Source organism: Leptonychotes weddellii, chromosome 7 (genome assembly GCF_054177405.1).
Source record: "Leptonychotes weddellii isolate Sample4059 chromosome 7, ASM5417740v2, whole genome shotgun sequence".
NCBI lineage: Eukaryota > Metazoa > Chordata > Mammalia > Carnivora > Phocidae > Leptonychotes > Leptonychotes weddellii.
Window position 1 is genome coordinate 114,858,241 of NC_138375.1, and position 17,222 is coordinate 114,875,462.

At 41.8% G+C, this 17,222-nt stretch overlaps 1 protein-coding gene across 1 annotated transcript; it reads right to left on the bottom strand.

The window, feature by feature from the left end:
• Positions 1-1,915: 1,915 nt before the first annotated feature.
• On the bottom strand, positions 1,916-13,280 carry CAMLG (calcium modulating ligand). The gene is made up of 4 exons (XM_006731017.3): positions 12,997-13,280; positions 10,652-11,112; positions 8,642-8,707; positions 1,916-2,534 (listed from the first exon to the last, which is right to left on the bottom strand). Exons 1-4 carry the CDS (start codon positions 13,166-13,168, stop codon positions 2,343-2,345), a joined length of 891 nt encoding a protein of 296 aa, XP_006731080.1. The 5' UTR covers positions 13,169-13,280; the 3' UTR covers positions 1,916-2,342.
• Positions 13,281-17,222: the final 3,942 nt, after the last annotated feature.

Sequence of the window (17,222 nt, forward strand, 5' to 3'; positions counted from 1 at the left end):
TAAAGTTCACAGCAATTCTATGTCCCAGAAAAAGCTGTTTTTAACTATTAGGGTGGGTAAAAGAAGTAATTATAGTCCAGTATGTCTCCAATACATAACTTTGAACAAAATGCCCTGACTTCCAAAGCAGATTTTGATTTAATTAACCCAGTTCTGTCTCATAACCCTCTTGCTGTTTTTAGTACCAATGGTGATGCACATACATCCATTTACACAACTAATCAGACTAGAAAGCTACTGGTTGAAGATGTCACTTTTCAATCTAGTTTTAACCCATATACATTTCAAGTCCTTGAAATTTTTAACTAAAAAATTATTCCCAACACTAAGAAACTGCCATTTCTGTGCAGTATTATTAAACATTCTTACATTATTAGGAAGATGCCAATTGGCTGAATAAAGAAAAATGGCACCAACAGACAGATATATTATAGCTAGCTCTTCTCTCTGAAAAGATTCGATAATGATCTGTAAGTACTAAAGCTTCGCATTTGTCAACTGGCTAAATGAGGCCTTTTTTTTTTTTTTAAGAAACAAAAGAACAAAAAAAATAAAGTAAGAAACAAAAGTAAATATGTGCAATTGAAGACCACTAGTGTCTTCCCAGGGACTGGGAGGGGAAATGACAAATCCAAGGGTGCTTTCTAATTCTCCTCTAGATACTAGATTCATTAGGGAATCAGGAAGAACCTGTGTTTGTAATCTTATCCTAAGTCAGAGGAATACACTTAATTATAGTTATATTCTATTATTTTGGGTCAAAGTAAAATGACAAAAATAAAGGCTTTGGGGGCACCTGGGTGGCTCAGTGGGTTAAGCGTCTGCCTTCGACTCAGGTCATGATCCCAGGGTCCTGGGATGGAGCCCCACATCGGGGTCCCTGCTTGGCAAGGAGTCTGCTTCTCTCTCCCTCTGGTGCTCCCCCTGCTTGTGTTCTGTCAAATAAATAAAATCTTTTAAAAAAAATAAAGACTTCGGGAATAATAAAGAAAAAGGTACATATATTTATAATTTCACAAGGATTAATCAAATAGGCCATACAAAAATTTTAAGGAAATGTAATATTAAGCAATATAATGCTTAATGTTTTATAACCTTCCAAATATGATAGTGTTACCAAGTTATTTAAAAGGGTATTTATGATACTGGGTTGCATACCCCAGTCAATTTTCAATTCCAATTTTTATATGTACTAATCATACTATTCTAGTTTGCTTAAAAACCTTACTCCTGGGCGCCTGGGTGACTCAGTCGTTAAGCGTCTGCCTTCGGCTCAGGTCATAGTCCCAGGGTCCTGGGATCGAGCCCCGCATCGGGCTCCCTGCTCTGCAGGAAGCCTGCTTCTCCCTCTCCCACTCCCCCTGCTTCTGTTCCCTCTCTCGCTGTGTCTCTCTCTGTCAAATAAATAAAATCTTAAAAAAAAAAAAGTAAATAAAAATAAATTAAAAATCTTACTTCTAGAAATTGAGCACTCAAAAGTGAAAATTCCCATTTATGAGCTTGATAATAAAATAATTTTTATAGGGGCACCTGGGTGGTTCAGTTAAGCGTCTGCCTTCAGCTCAGGTCATGATCCCAGGGTTCTGGGAATGAGTCCCGCATCTGGCTCCCTGCTCAGCGGGGAGCCTGCTTCTCACTCTCCCTCTGCTGCTTCTCTGCCTACCTGTGCTCTCTCTCTCTGTCAAGTAAATAAATAAAATCTTTAAAAAATTTAAAAATAATTTTCCATAAATAAAAATTAAAATAAATACCTTCATAAATGCTTTCTAATTTCACATGTATGAATGTTAATAATTTCTTTCATTACTCCTTTTTTGCACTGGAGTAAAAATTAAGATACTCGACAAGAAAAGATAAAATTGGCTACCTTATTTAGTCCTTATAAGTTAACACATGCAGACTTAACATTAGACCATTCAGTTTCTTTCATTTTATTTTTAAGATGGCTCCATTTTTCGGGACAGAACAACACAAATACAAGTTGCAGCCCTTGGGGCTGGCTGAGACCATGTTCATCTGCTCTCCAAAAGCAGCAGCTCAGCTCCCAAAAGAGGAATTACAAATCTCAGAAGTTAGAGAAACGTGGAGACTAGGGATTCTAATTAAACAAAGAAAAGTCAATTAATGACAATGGAAGTCTATTCTTCACATCAGTATTAATACAAACTCAATGCTTTTAAATCAGGGTACCTGCCATTCCATTCCTAATCAAATGATTTTACAACCCCTATCAAGTACAAGAATTACATAAAGGTGTAAACCCATTTGCCTCCTTTAGAGACACTGCACTATAGAAGAGAAGGTGCTTTTTGGTAAGCTTCTCCTGCTGAGTGCTGCAAGCTTCATGGTACTTCAGAGCCCCAGTAATTAAGGAGTTCATGACAAAAGATAAACGTGAAAAAGTAGACACAGAGATCTGTGAAAACTTCGCCCATTTTGCTATAGGTATCCATTGATCGATTTATCACTTCAGCAGGAATTCCAGATAATAGAAGGGCAGCTGTTAGTACAGTTGTCTTTATCTTCTTTTCACCCTGTACACAGAAAGACTTCAATAAATCTTACAGCTTTCAGAAGACTACTTAAGCTCTATACAAATATTATCAGTGCTGCTATTTTTGCCTGATTCAAAGCCGTTAATGAAGTTTCAGAACATCAATCAGTAATATATCAACAAACATTTACTAAGCATATAATATGTAAAGCAGCAAACTGCTAGGCATTAGGGGAAAGACACCATTCATGTTATCAAAAGTGAAAAAAAGTCTTATCTTGAAAGGCAAAACATAACTATTTAAGATATATACAACAGCACAAGACAAAAACAGGAAAAACATTACTACAGGGAACATAACTGCTAAATGAAGGACATGAATAATATATGGCATAGTGGCTCAAAGAAGGTAGAAATTAGGGGCGCCTGGGTGGCTCAGTCCTTAAGCGTCTGCCTTTGGCTCAGGTCATGAACCCAGGGTCCTGGGATAGAGCCCCACATCGGGCTCCCTGCTCGGCGGGAAGCCTGCTTCTCCCTCTCCCACTCCCCCTGCTTGTGTTCCCTCTCTCTGTGTGTGTCTCTCTGTGAAATAAATAAATAAAATCTTTAAAAAAAAAAAAGAGCAAGATTTAGATGGACAAAAATGAGAGGAGAAATCTTATTGGAGGTAAGTCTTAGACAACAAAAGTCAGAAGAGTGATAGCCATACTAAAATACAGAGCTATTTGTGACAGAATCATAGGAACATTCTGTAGAGCTCTAGCGGTCATGCAAAGGAATTCATACTTGTTACACATGCAGTAGGGTATCAATGAACATCTATTTCCTGATGAAATTTTCTTGTCTAATTTTTATTTTTTATTTATTTTTATTTTTTAAGATTTTATTTATTTTTGACAGAGAGAGAGAGAGAGAGTGTACAAGCAGTGGGGAGCAGCAGTCAGAGGGAGAGGGAGAAACAGGCTCCCTGATGTGGGACTCGATCCCAGGACCCCGGGATCATGACCTGAGCCAAAGGCAGACGCTTAACCGTCTGAGCCACCCAGGTACCCTTGTCTAATTTTTAAAGGCATTTAAGGCTGAATTTTCATTTACTTAGTTGATCTGGTATCACCAGATCCAGTCACATGATTAAAAAACCTATTTAAATATTTTTTTTTAATTTTACTTATTTTTTGAGAGACTACGAGCAAGGAGGAGAGGCAGAGGGAGAGGGAGAAGCAGACTACCCACTGAGCAAGGAGCACAACACAGGGCTCAATCCCAGGGCCCTGGGGTCATGACCTAAGCCAAGGGCAGCCACTTAACCGACTGAGCTACTCTGGCAGCCAAGAAACTTTTTAAATATAAAAAGCTGTTACCCAAGAGAAATCAAAGCTTATATACAGAAAAAGATTCATACAAATTCTCAGCTGCTTTAGACGTAACTAAAAACTGGAAACAACCAAAATGTCTCTGGACAGGAGATCAGATAAACAAATGGATACATTCATACAACGGAATATTACTCAGAAAAAACAAAGGGGGGGATGGCCCAATACACTCAACAACATGGATGAATCTCAAAATTATGCAGAATAAAAGAATCCTTGTACAAAAAAGTATGTATAAGAATGATCCCATATATATGAAATACTAAAACGGGGGCAGCTGCTTTAGTCAGTGGAGCAACTCTTGATCCCAGGGTTGTGAGTTCAAGCCCCACGTTGGGTATAGAGATTACTTAAAATCTTTTTTTTTTTTATTTATTTTTTTTTTTAAGATTTTATTTATTTATTTGACAGAGAGAGAACAAATAGGCAGAGAGGCAGGCAGAGGGAGAAGGAGAAGCAGGGTCCCCACCGAGCAGGGAGCCCGATGCGGGGCTCGATCCCAGGACCCTGGGATCATGACCTGAGCCGAAGGCAGACGCTTAACCGACTGAGCCACCCAGGCGCCCCATAGATTACTTAAAATCTTAAAAAAAAAGTGAAGTACTAAAAGAGGCAATAACTAATCTACGGTGGGAAAAAGGAAACCAGATCTGGGGCACCTGGGTGGCTCAGATGCTTAAGCGTCTGCCTTCAGCTCAGGTCATGATCCCAGGGTCCTGGGATCGAGCCGCGCATCGGGCTCCCTGCTCTGCAGGAAGCCTGCTTCTCCCTCTCCCTCTGCCTCTCCCCCTATGTGTGCTCTCTCTGTATCTCTGTGTCTCAAATGAATAAATAAAATCTTAAAAAAAAAAAGAAGAAGGAAACCAGACCCTCAGGTTGTAGGGGCTGAAGCTGACTGGAAAGGGGCATGGTGGAATGTCCTGACAGTCACGTTCTAAACCTTGAAAGGATCTGGGTTTCACAGGTTGTCAAAACTCATTAAATGGTACACTAACAGCTTGAGCATTTCACTGTATGAGAATTTTACCTTAAAAAAAGGAAAAAGAACCAAAAAAAATAAATAAATAAATAAAAATAAAAAAATAAAAAAAAAAGGAAAAAGAACCACAGATCACTATTAAATTGAAGTCAATGATATGTAGGCCAAAATGTGTAGGGGTAAAATATACTGACGTCTACATCTACAACATATTTTGAAATACATCAAAAAAAAAAAAAAGATGGGAAAAAAAGATGGATTGAAAATGGATAAACTGGATAGATGCATGATAGTATAACAAAATGTTAATTACAGATTTAGGTAATAAGTATAAACGGGAGTTCACTGCACAATTCTTTGAACATTTCTGTGAGTTTAAAAACTGTCATAAGGGGCACCTAGCTGGCTCCATTGGTGGAACATGCAACTCTTGATCTCAGGGTTTTTTTTAAAGATTTTATTTATTTATTTGACAGAGAGAGACACAGCGAGAGAGGGAACACAAGCAGGAGGATTAGGACAGGGAGAAGCAGGCTTCCCGCGGAGCAGGGAGCCCGATGCGGGGCTTGATCCCAGGACCCTGGGACCATGACCTGAGCCGAAGGCAGACGCTTAACGACTGAGCCACCCAGGCGCCCCTGATCTCAGGGTTCTGAGTTTGAGCCCCATGTTGAATGTGGAGATAACTTAAAAAAAGAAAAAAATCCTGGGGCACCTGAGTGGCTCAGTCAGTTGAGCACCTGACTTTTGATTTTGGCTCAGGTTGTGATCTCATGGTCCTGGGATCGAGCCCCATGATGGACTCTGTGCTCAGTGGGAAGTTGGCCTGGGATTCTCTCTCTCCCTCTACCCTTCCCTCCCCACCCCCTACACGCACTCTTGTTCTCTCTGATATAAATAAAATAAATCTTAAAAAATAAAAAATAAGGGGGTGCCTGGGTGGCTCAGTTGGCTAAGCGACTGCCTTCGGCTCAGGTCATGATCCTGGAATCCCTGGATCGAGGCCTGCATCGGGCTCCCTGCTCGGCAGGGAGTCTGCTTCTCCCTCTGACCCTCCTCCCTCTCATGCTCTCTGTCTCAAATAAATAAATAAAATCTTTTAAAAAAAAAAGAAAAAAGAAAAAATAAGGGGTGCCTGGGTGGCTCAGTCAGTTAAGCGTCTGCCTTTGGCTCAGATCATGATCCCGGAGTCCTGGGATCAAGCCTCACATTGGGCTCTCTGCTCAGCGGATATCCTGCTTCTCCCTCTCCCTCTGCCTGCCGCTTTGCCTACTTGTGCTCTCTCTCTGTCAAATAAATAAATAAAATCTTTAAAATAAATAAAGTTTAAGCAAATCTTAAAAAAAAAAAAGTTACAACAAAATGTTTTGTTGGGCGCCTGGGTGGCTCAGTTGGTTAAGCGACTGCCTTCGGCTCAGGTCATGATCCTGGAGTCCCGGGATCGAGTTCCACATCGGGCTCCCTGCTCGGCAGGGAGTCTGCTTCTCCCTCTGACCCTCCTCCCTCTCATGCTCTCTCTATCTCATTCTCTCTCTCAAATAAATAAATAAAATCTTTAAAAAAAAAAAAAAAAGTTTTGTTAAAAGTATACAGTAGTCTCCCTTCCTTTTCTCCCCCCCATTTACCTAGTAACACATACACATTCCTAGCACAAATAACCATTGTTAATAATTTCATGTAATATTCTTCCAGAGTGTATGGGGCATCTGGCTGGCTCAGTCAATGGAGTGTGCGACTCTTGATCTCAGGGTTGTAAAGATTTTTTTTTTTCTTTTCTTTCTTTCTTTTTAAAGTAGGCTACATGCCCAGTGTGGAGCCCAACATGCGGTTCAAACTCACAACCATGAGATCAAGACCTGAGCTGAGGGGCGCCTGTGTGGCTCAGTTGGTTAAGCAGCTGCCTTTGGCTCAGGGTAAGATCTCAGGGTACTGGGATTGAGCCGTGTTATCAGGCTCCCTGCTCAGCAGGGAGTCCGCTTCTCCCTCTCCCCCACCCCCAACTTCCACATGTGCTCTCTCTCAAATAAATTTAAAAAAAATCTTAAAAAAAACTTCCAAAGTTTCTTCATACATATAAAAGAAAATCAAATATGTATTATTTTCCTTTTTTTTTTTTTTTAAAGATTTTATCCATTTATTTGAGAGAGAGAGAGAGAGAGACAGCACGAGCAAGAGGGGGAAAGGGAGAGAGAGAATCTTAAGCCGACTCCATGCTGAGTGTGCAGCCTGACACAGGGCTCGATCCTAGGACCCTAAGGTCATGATCTGAGCTGAAACCAAGAGTCAGATGCTTAACTGTGCCACCCAGGCACCCCTATTTTCCTCCTTTTTATGAAAAAAGTAGCATACTATAGCTCCTACTCTGCATTTTGTTTTCTTCTCTTAATATTTCTTGGCAAGCTTACCATTATCCATATATCAGAGCTTCATCATTCTGAATGGATATGCCATAATTTAATGAGTCATTTATTAGTAGACATCTTTGCTGTTTCTGAACGTTGCTATTGCGGGGCGCCTGGGTGGCTCAGTCGGTTAAGCGTCTGCCTTCGGCTCAGGTCATGATCCCAGGGTCCTGGGATCGAGCCCGCATCAGGCTCCCTGCTCAGCGGGAAGCCTGCTTCTCCCTCTCCCACTCCCCCTGCTTGTGTTCCCTCTCTCAATGTCTCCCTCTCTGTCGAATAAATAAATAAAATCTTTAAAAAAACAAAAACAAAAAACTTTGCTATTGCAAAACTATCAATCTTTCAATAAATATACATCTGTATCATCCAAAAAAATTCAATTAAATTTACAAATAAAAGAAAATTACATTTCTTTTTGTATTCTTTTACTTTGTATATATAACCTACTTGACTCTTCATAAATATGTTTCAAACCCATTGAAGACACACATGAGGTCTATCAGTGCATTATAAACGACTAAGCAAATGACCAAGTAGCTGTTTTTCAGTAAGAAACTCACAAGGGGTGCCTGGGTGGCTCAGTTAAGCGTCTGCCTTCAGCTCAGGTCATGATCCCAGGTTCCTGGGATTGTGCCCCGCATCGGGGTCCCTGCTCAGCAGAGACCCTGCTTCTCCTCCTCTCTCTGCCCCTCCCCCCCGATCATGCTCTCTCGCTCTCCCTCTATCTCAAATAACTTAAGTAAAATCTTTAAAAAAAAAAAAAACAAAACCCTCACACAAAACTCAATTATATCAGTGAGGTTACTTTTTATGCCAGCCAAGTCCCATAAAACTGTGTATACATTTGTAGTTAAGCAGACTAGGTAAACACTGACACTCTCCATGATTCTGTTCTGCAACTTGGGCCAAATAATTCTTGGAAATACCAGGCCCTTGGACATTAAAGATACAGTGCATTGTTATTAGGCATCCAGTAAGGAGCATAGTAAGCTAAATGAATGCATTTTAAAATTAATTTCCTTTATTACAGATAAAATGTATTAATAAATTCACTAAGTAATTAAACTGAACATTTTCTCAGAAAAGTATTATTCAAACTCAGTGGTTAAGTTTTCCCCCCAGTCCATGATGGACCAACATTTTTGTAAAATATGAAAAAAATGTTATGGCAATGTCAAATTGCCAAAAAGTTTCTAATCACTCACGTTCTGAACTTAACTTGTTACAAACAGAAATAAATAGTTTTTAAGATCAGCAATGGTGGGCCAATGACACTTCTAGTAGCACTGATTCAGAACATGAGTATGACTAATTTTTTTTAAGTTCTTAAAATTATCTAGTCATCAATCAGTCTAAATACATCATCAATAATTTAGAAAAAGTTTTAATTTACCTTGGGAAAATATTTGTATAGTCCCATGTATGCAAGTTGTAAAGTAAGAAACGGAGCAAATATGGACTGTGAAGATAGAAGATAAAATTATGTCTTTCCAACATCATCATTCAAATCACAACAAATCAAACTAACAGCAGCTATAAAATTCCAAGCAAAAAAATACACATATATTTAATTTTAGTGGCTGAAAGCAGTCTTGTTTCTGCACAAGGGTGAAAAAAATAAAGGGATTGGATCTCCTTATCATAAAACATGTTTCTCAAGTCAAGTCACATTCTTTCGATGTTCCCCAAAATGTCTACTCTCACAAAAACTTATTCTTTAAATGATTTAGAGTATTCAGTGGCAATAGATGTATAATACATTATGCAGTAACATCTCTCTCATCTAGACGTAATCAACCAACAATTTCCAAGCACACAGAAAAGGCCCAGTACTTACTGGATGCCATACATTCCCAGACACTGGGACAAGAAATTATCTCATTAGCTATACTGCTGGCATCCAAAGGACAAGCTATTCTTACTATAGATAAAATGGTGTGGTTGTCTTGCTTCTTGCACAAGAAAATCGAAAAGACCCAAACAATAATTGATTTAGGGGGCGCCTGGGTGGCTCAGTCGTTGAGCGTCTGCCTTCAGCTCAGGTCGTGGTCCCAGGGTCCTGGGACTGAGCCCCACATTGGGCTCCCTGCTCGGCGGGAAGCCTGCTTCTCCCTCTCCCACTCCCCCTGCTTGTGTTCCCTCTCTCGCTGTGTCTCTCTCTGTCAAATAAGTAAATAAAATTTAAAAAAAAATTAATTGATTTAGATTTATTCCTAAAATTAAAAATATTATGAAGGGAGAGAAAGAGCAAACATTACCAGATGGACATATAGTGAAAGCAGTGAGAAATAACATCTGAAAATCTGATAGCAAAAAAACTAAAAAAACAAAAAAACCTCACACATAAATACGACATAACTTTAAAATCCTAAAAGCACAGAACCCTTAAAAAAAAAAAAGCAGCTACACATCTCACTAAATGCTGAAAGCTATGACAATTTAGTGTCAGATCTGTACAACAGATTCTCTTTAAAAAAAAAATGTGCATAAAATAGATTTAAAAAAACTTTCCTGCTGAATAATATAAACTTTAATTATCTGAAAAATTTGCTATATGCCCGGTACTTGGTAGGTATTCTTAAAATGTCTAGTGAATGGAAATACTTCTAAGAGCAAGACACTGAACTATGAGTTATGCTTTTCTTCATTTCTCCTGGCACGTGAAGGCACAAAGAAGACGGACTGCCATTATGATGATACTACATTATAAAATGCTGAAGTGCTTGCTGAATCACAAAAAAAATTACATCATGTTCAGGACCACAGGAACTGTATTTTAAGGTTTCAAATTACTTGAAAAGTGGTAATTGGGGCGCCTGGGGTGGCTCAGTCCTTAAACGTATGCCTTCGGCTCAGGTCATGATCCCAGGGTCCTGGGATCGAGCACCACGTCAGGCTCCCTGCTCGGCGGGAAGCCTGCTTCTCCCTCTCCCACTCCCCCGCTTGTGTTCCCTCTCTCGCTGTCTCTCTCTGTCAAGTAAATAAATAAATCTTTTTAAAAAGTGGTAATTAATATATAGTACATGTAGATATTTTACCCTTTGGTTTTGGAAAGAAACTGTGTTAAAGCCCAGCTGTCACTTAGTAACTATGTGACCTTGGGCAAATGATTTAACCTCTGGGTCTATATTCCCTCATCTATAAAACACAAAGTCAGAAGGATGAGGTTCAATAAATTAATACATGTAAAGCATCAGAATGCTACCTAGAATACAGAAAGAGTTAAGCAATTATTATTGGGCTCTGTATTTAACCAGAACATTTCATCTATATCTAAGGTGAACAGCAGTTTATATCTCCAAGCAGCCACATGAATCTGGTAAATATTAATACTGGCAATCAATTCCATGGATTTAAAGCACTCATTCTATGGCCAATTTGCAATTTCCATTATGTTTCTTACCAAGTATTTGCAAACAAAAGCTCTGACTCCAAAGGCAAGAAGAGCACATCCCACCAATCTAAATATTCGAAAAGAGTCAAATTCTTCTGTTGTATTTCCATCTTCTTGATTGGGTTTTTCACTAATCAGCTGTTTCCGTAGCTTCATTGCTTCTTCAAATCTGGAGAGGTACTGTTCAAGGCCATGGCGAGAACCCCTCTGGACAGTGTCTGCTGTCAGGTCCCCTCTATTCCGCTGCCGGAGCTCAAGGTTTACATCATTATTGCACTCCGGTGGTTTAATGAGAGAGTCCAGTTTGTCTCCCAGTTGAGTCCCCTTTACTTCGGCCACACCGCTTTGCTGGTCAGTTGTTCCTGTACTGACCGAATCCCCTAGCACTACTCGCTTTGAAACTGAAGGAATGGTGAGGGGGTTCAGTTTGTCACTGTCCTGCTGCTTTGATTTTGTTTGACCTTCTTCTTCTGAGAAAAGAAATTTAGAAGCCTTATGTAGTACATACTGGCAAACCCCTTTCATATTAATATTAAAAAATATGCTGCTACTGCTGGAACTCTGCAGTCTCTGAATCTAAAAACTGATTCTGCGTAAAACATAAACTGGTTCCTTCCTCTACACCCTCAGAATATGTATCACCCCAAAACGGTATTCTTGCAGAGGATACAACCCAAACTGGGAGCAGGAAGATAAGACTAGCAGACAACTTGGGAAAGACGGTCATGGAGGGAGCAAGCTATAAAGACCAGGTTTTCATGGATAATATATCCCAGAAGAATGACTAGATTGCCTGCTCTAGCTTATTTGATTAAAAATATAAAATCATTAAAGCTTTTCAAAATCTGTATTTTAATATTACATTTCTGAATCCAGAGTCCTGTCAGCATAGGGTGTGGCATATCCTACAGAAGAGCTACTGTTCCCTATCGTAGTGAGGGAGCCATTAGTAGGTAATTAAGCAGTTTGAGGATGTTGTTCTGCTTTAAAAGCAAAACAAAACCTTTAGTGACAGAATTTTCAAAGCAAAAGAACACAATACAGAATACAGCTTGAGAAGGACAATAAATGCCTTTGGAAGAAATATCCTGCTGTTAATCATTAAAGGGAGAAATGTGTCTTCTAACTATTGTTTAGAAGAAATTCAAATAGTGCTTCTTACCTTTCCTGGTAACTTGTAAACTATCTGAAAAGTTCAGGGCTGTCTACCTAAAGCCCACAGAAATCACAAAGCTTTAAGTAGCTTGCAAACACTCAATAAAGGTCAATTACTAAAGGCAATCAATGGAAACTTAGAGAACACTAGCACCTACTAAGTGCTCAATAAATATTCACATGAATATTCATTGAATTGTACACGCACTGGGCGAGAAATGAGGAACTCTCTTTAGGGTTAAAATGCGGTTCCTTGGGGCGCCTGGGTGGCTCAGTCGTTAGGCGTCTGCCTTCAGCTCAGGTCATGATCCCAGGGTCCTGGAATCGAGCCCCATATCGGGCTCCTGGCTCAGCGGGAAGCCTGCTTCTCCCTCTCTCACTCCCCCTGCTTGTGTTCCCTCTCTCGCTGTGTCTCTCTCTGTCAAATAAATAAAATCTTTAAAAAAAAAATTAATTACTTAAATAAAATGAAATGCGGTTCCTGACATCAATCACATCAATCTCAGCACACTAGGAGAGAAGACCTTTAGGTGGGCACGTCCCACTTGTTGGGGGTACAAATAATGGTCATCCAGTGTTATTTTCCTGTTGTAGAAAGCCTGCAGATGACAGTGTTGAGGGCACTGACACAGACCAGGATAGGACCATAAGAGTCCCATTTCCACGTAGGAAGGACTAGGGAGCAGTTCAGTAAACACAAGCTCCGGAGGGCCGACAGAATAACAGCGAAAGGCAAAAGGAAGAGAGACGCTAGGAAAGGCACTGGAAGGGAAAGCATTTGGAAGAGAAATAAAAGAAAGCCATTTTCCTGAGGGGTACAATAGAGCAATCTGACAGGGGATAAAACGTGCGCCCTTCAAGAAGGGAGGGCGTGGGGAACGAAAAAGGGGCTCTCTAGCATAACCGGGTGGAGGGCACCATGGCGTAGGTGGGGACTCAGGAGCCAAGGCTTCGCAGCCTGGGGCAGAGATGGGGACAATCTCGGAGCGAAGCCCACGGAAAATTGAGGAGAGGGACTAGAAACGTCCGGGGGTTAATAAGTGAGAACTTGTGGCATCACCTAAGAAGCGGAGACAAGAGGGTAGGTCACAGAGCAGGGCTTTGTCAAAAGGCCAGCGGGGCGTTAGAGGGAAAGCAAGAATAATCCTGAAGACTCAAAGCGGTGGGCCGGGGAGTGAGGGGAGACGGGAGGCTCTCACCCGCGCCACTCCCGGGCCTGTGAAAGCCCATGATGCGGTTGATGCGCTGTTCCGAGTTCATAAGCAGCTTCCTCCGCCGCAGCTCTGCCCGACGCTGGGAAGCCGACAGGCCTGAGGTCGCCGGAGCCCCCGGCCTGTCGCCGCTGTCAGGCGCGACGGTCCCCGGCTCCATCTTCCCCTCCAAAACCAAGGAATGCTAAAAGTGGCGCCAGGGGTGGCAACCGCGGCGCAGATGACTTAAGGCCAGGCCGCAGGGCGCAAGCCCACCCCCCGCCCCGCCGTAGACACGCCCCCGAGCGCCAAGCCCGAGAGGCGGGCTAAGCACGTGCACCGCCGACCGGACAAAGCGCGAGGTTTGCGCCGCCATCTTGGATGAGGGCAGACTGGACAACCCTAGCTCCTTCTGCAGGGGCTGGCCCTCGCTGCTCCTCTACCCCCGCCACCGGGCTTTTCTGATGTTCATTCGGACGGGAAGAAAACCGGCCTCCATGCTGACGAGAGGGAAAAGAAGGTGGGCCAGGCGTAAACCCACCTGGGTAGGTGCCCAAAAGCAAAATGGAGGTTGCTGCGGCGGGCACTTGTTTCTAGTGACCTTCTGCGACCTCGCTTGTAAACTCCGGATATACGTAACTCGGGAGCGACGCTTTAGGGAGAGTTGCGTTTAGGATTTGTTCTTTACGCTGATTTCTTCATTCTCCTCAGTCGCTTTTCTCCCAAATATACACCTGGCATGTTCCAATCCTTCTTCATGTCTTTGTTCACGACTTTCCCAGTGAAGATTTCCCTGTCCATTCTACCTAAATCGCCACTCTTCTCAAGACTCCATATTCTCCTTCTCTGTCTTATTTTTCTTAACCGACTCGCAAGCTAAATGTACTTATTTTATTGTCTGTTTCTCCCTAGCTACACTGTAGGCTCCAGGAAGAGTGTTTTGTTTGCAACTGCAACTCCTGGAACAGCGTGAGCACTCAGCAGGGCTGACTTAAAAGGCGGTGTTGAGAGCCATGATAGTATTAGGGACCCGAGGAAATGTTCTAAAATTTTAATTTCTTTTAAAGTCAGAAGAAACGTGTAATGATAATTAACATAATAATGAATCCAGCGTGGATTATAGTTATCCTTACACCAACAGTCATAAAATATAATTTAAGAATGCTATTATGGGGGCACCTGGGTGGCTCAGTTAAGCCACTGATCCTTGATCTCAGCTCAGGTCTTGATCTCAGGGTCCTGAGTTCAAATTCGGGGTTGGGCTGGCACTGGGCCTGCAGCATACTTAAAAAAAAAAAGCCTCTTTGGAGGAAGGGGCCCAGTAAAGCAAAGTGCGTAGGGTACATGAAAGTCATAAGGCAGCACTGCATTTGCTATGCAACTATTCGTCATAAAGACGAAGTGAATGAATAAAAGAATGAAGGAATTCAATCATCCGTCAACCCTTTGTGAGAGGGCGCCGTGACCACTTGACACCTGAGGCTGCAGAGGGTGAAGCAATCTAGTGGGTCTCCTTCAATGAAGCCTGCTACACAATCATGCTCAAAATCAGGGAGCAAGTGAAACCGGCCTAAACAGAAGGTAACGAAATACTGTATTTAACTGTTAGTCCCCTTACCCTGTACAGACAGAAGAATTTGAGGAAAAAAGTGTAAAAAAATCTAAACAATTTATCTTTTGGCTTCAGTAACAAGAGGAGCCAAGGTATAAACACGGATTTTCTCCCTTGATTGGGTAAAAGCTAAATCCCAAAGACATGCCTACTTAATGACAAAGCATTAGAAAAGGTTGTCCTGCCTATGTGTACAGACCTACATAGCTGTGTCTTAAAAAAAAAACTTCTAAAACTGAAATAATTGTTAAGTATAATAAATGTGCAGAACTTAATGACGTATAGTTCCAATGAACCAAAACCAAATACAATTCCAGGATAAACAATATTTTTTTCATTTAAGAGAGCCTATAGAATCCAAATTTAAATTTTATCTGCTTAGGTGCATGATAGCTCCTTTAGTTTGGTAAGAATTAAAAGTGTGAAGATTTCATGTTATATGCTTACTTATCTGTGGGGAACCATTTCCCTGTGGGGTTTCTGTAGTTTATTGATTAAACTCCCTAGTACTTCTCAATAAGTGATTCTTTGATAAATGATGTGCATACTTAAGTTATTAATTACTATCTCCCTCACTATGGACTTTACGAGGGCGAACCCACTCATTTTTTAAAAATTTACCACTTTGGGGCACCTGGATGGCTCAGATGGTTAAACTTCTGCCTTTGGCTCAGGTCATGATCCCGGGGTCCTGGGATCGAGCCCCACGTCAGGCTCCTGGCTCAGCAGGGAGCCTGCTTCTCCCTCTGCCTCTCTCCCTGCTCATGCTCTCTCTCTCTCTCTGTATCTCTGTGTCTCAAATGAATAAATAAAAATCTTTAAAATAAAATAAAATTTACCACTTTGCCCAAACCTAGCACTGACAGCACTAGATTAAACTTTTGTGAATAGTTGCAGAAATTTCTTTTATTTATTATATTTTTAAAGATTTTATTTATTTATTTGAGAGAGAGAGAGAGAGATAGATCATGAGCAGGGGGAAGAGCAGAGGGAGAGGGACAAGCAGACTCTCGTGCTGAGCGGAGAGTCAGATGCAGAGCTTGATTCCATGACCCTGAGACCATGACCTGAGCCAAAATCAAGAGTCAAACGCTTAGCCAACTGAGCCACCCAGGAGCCCCTCTTTTAGTTTTAATTTTTGTTTTATTAAGTAGGCGCCACACCCAGCAAGGCAGGGCTTGAACTCACAACCCTGAGATCAAGGCCTGAGCTGAAATCAAGAGTCAGATGCTTAACCGCCTGAGCCAGACACCCCAAAGAAATTTTTCTTTTAGAGGAGGTGTCAAAATATGGCATTTTCAATTAGTCTCGTGTATAATTTTAAAAAATTATTTAGAGGCGCCTGGGTGGCTCAGTTGTTAAGCGTCTGCCTTCAGCTCAGGTCATGATCCCAGGGTCCAGGGATCGAGCCCCGCATCGGGCTCCCTGCTCAGCGGGAAGCCTGCTACTCCTTCTCCCACTCCCCCTGCTTGTGTTCCCTCTCTCGCTGTCTCTGTCTGTCAAATAAATAAAATCTTTAAAAAATATATTTTATTCATTTGAGAGAGGGAGAAGGAAAGTGAGAGGGAGAGAGCGCACAAGCAAGGGGGGAGGCACAGGGAGAGGGAGAAGCAGACTCCCTGCTGAGCAGAGAGCCTGACGTGGGGCTCGATCCCAGGACCCTGGGATCATGACCTGAGCCGAAGGCAGACACTTAACTGAGCCACCCAGGTGCCCCTATTTTTTTTAACTTTTATGTAGCATTGTTTAGGTAGGCTAGTAATAATACTTTATTGATAAAGTGTAGCTACAAAGCTGAAAAGATTGAGCCGTAAGTGATGAAACTAGAATTCAATTTCAGGGGTTAAATTTAGGCAGTAAGTTCATGCTTGGACCCCTCTTTACTCAACACAGAAATAACAACAGCTAAAAATATGAAGGGAGGAAAAGAAATAGCAAGACTCAAAAACAAGAGAAACATCTTAGCAGATAGAAAGTATCAGAAACAGCACTGCAGAGCTAAAGTCAGGTGCCTATTGGGCTGCAGGTCCAGAAGCAGGTAATGATAGCACATTCTATGGGCTAAAAAGCACTAAAAGGCATCACACAACACACAGGGACACAGAGGCTAAACTTACTGCTTGAGGTTTTCCCTCCCTCCAAAAATATTCAAGTTATCATTTGCTATTGACCCACATAGCCTTGGGCTTCAGCTTTTAAGTTGGGAGGCAGAAAAGAAGGCAGAAACTAGTCTTCCCACTGCTGGTGACTGAAATGGTGATATCCCCAAATCACTGCAGGACGGGAACCCTAAAACACCACTATGAGCCCTAGTTTTGGGGAAGGGGCTAGAAAATGCAACTAAAAACCCATAGAGGGGCGCCTGGGTGGCTCAGTTGGTTAAGTGTCTGCCTTCAGCTCAGGTCATGATCCCAGGGTCCTGGAATCGAGTTCCGCATCAGGCACCCTGCTCAGCGGGGAGCTTGCTTCTCCCTCTCACTCTGCCTGCATCTCCCCCTGCTTGTGCTTGCTCTCTGTCAAATAAATAAATAAAATCTTTTAAAAAAAATAAATGGCGGGCACCTGGGTGGCTCAGTTGGTTGGGCGACTGCCTTCTGCTCAGGTCATGGTCCTGGAGTCCCAG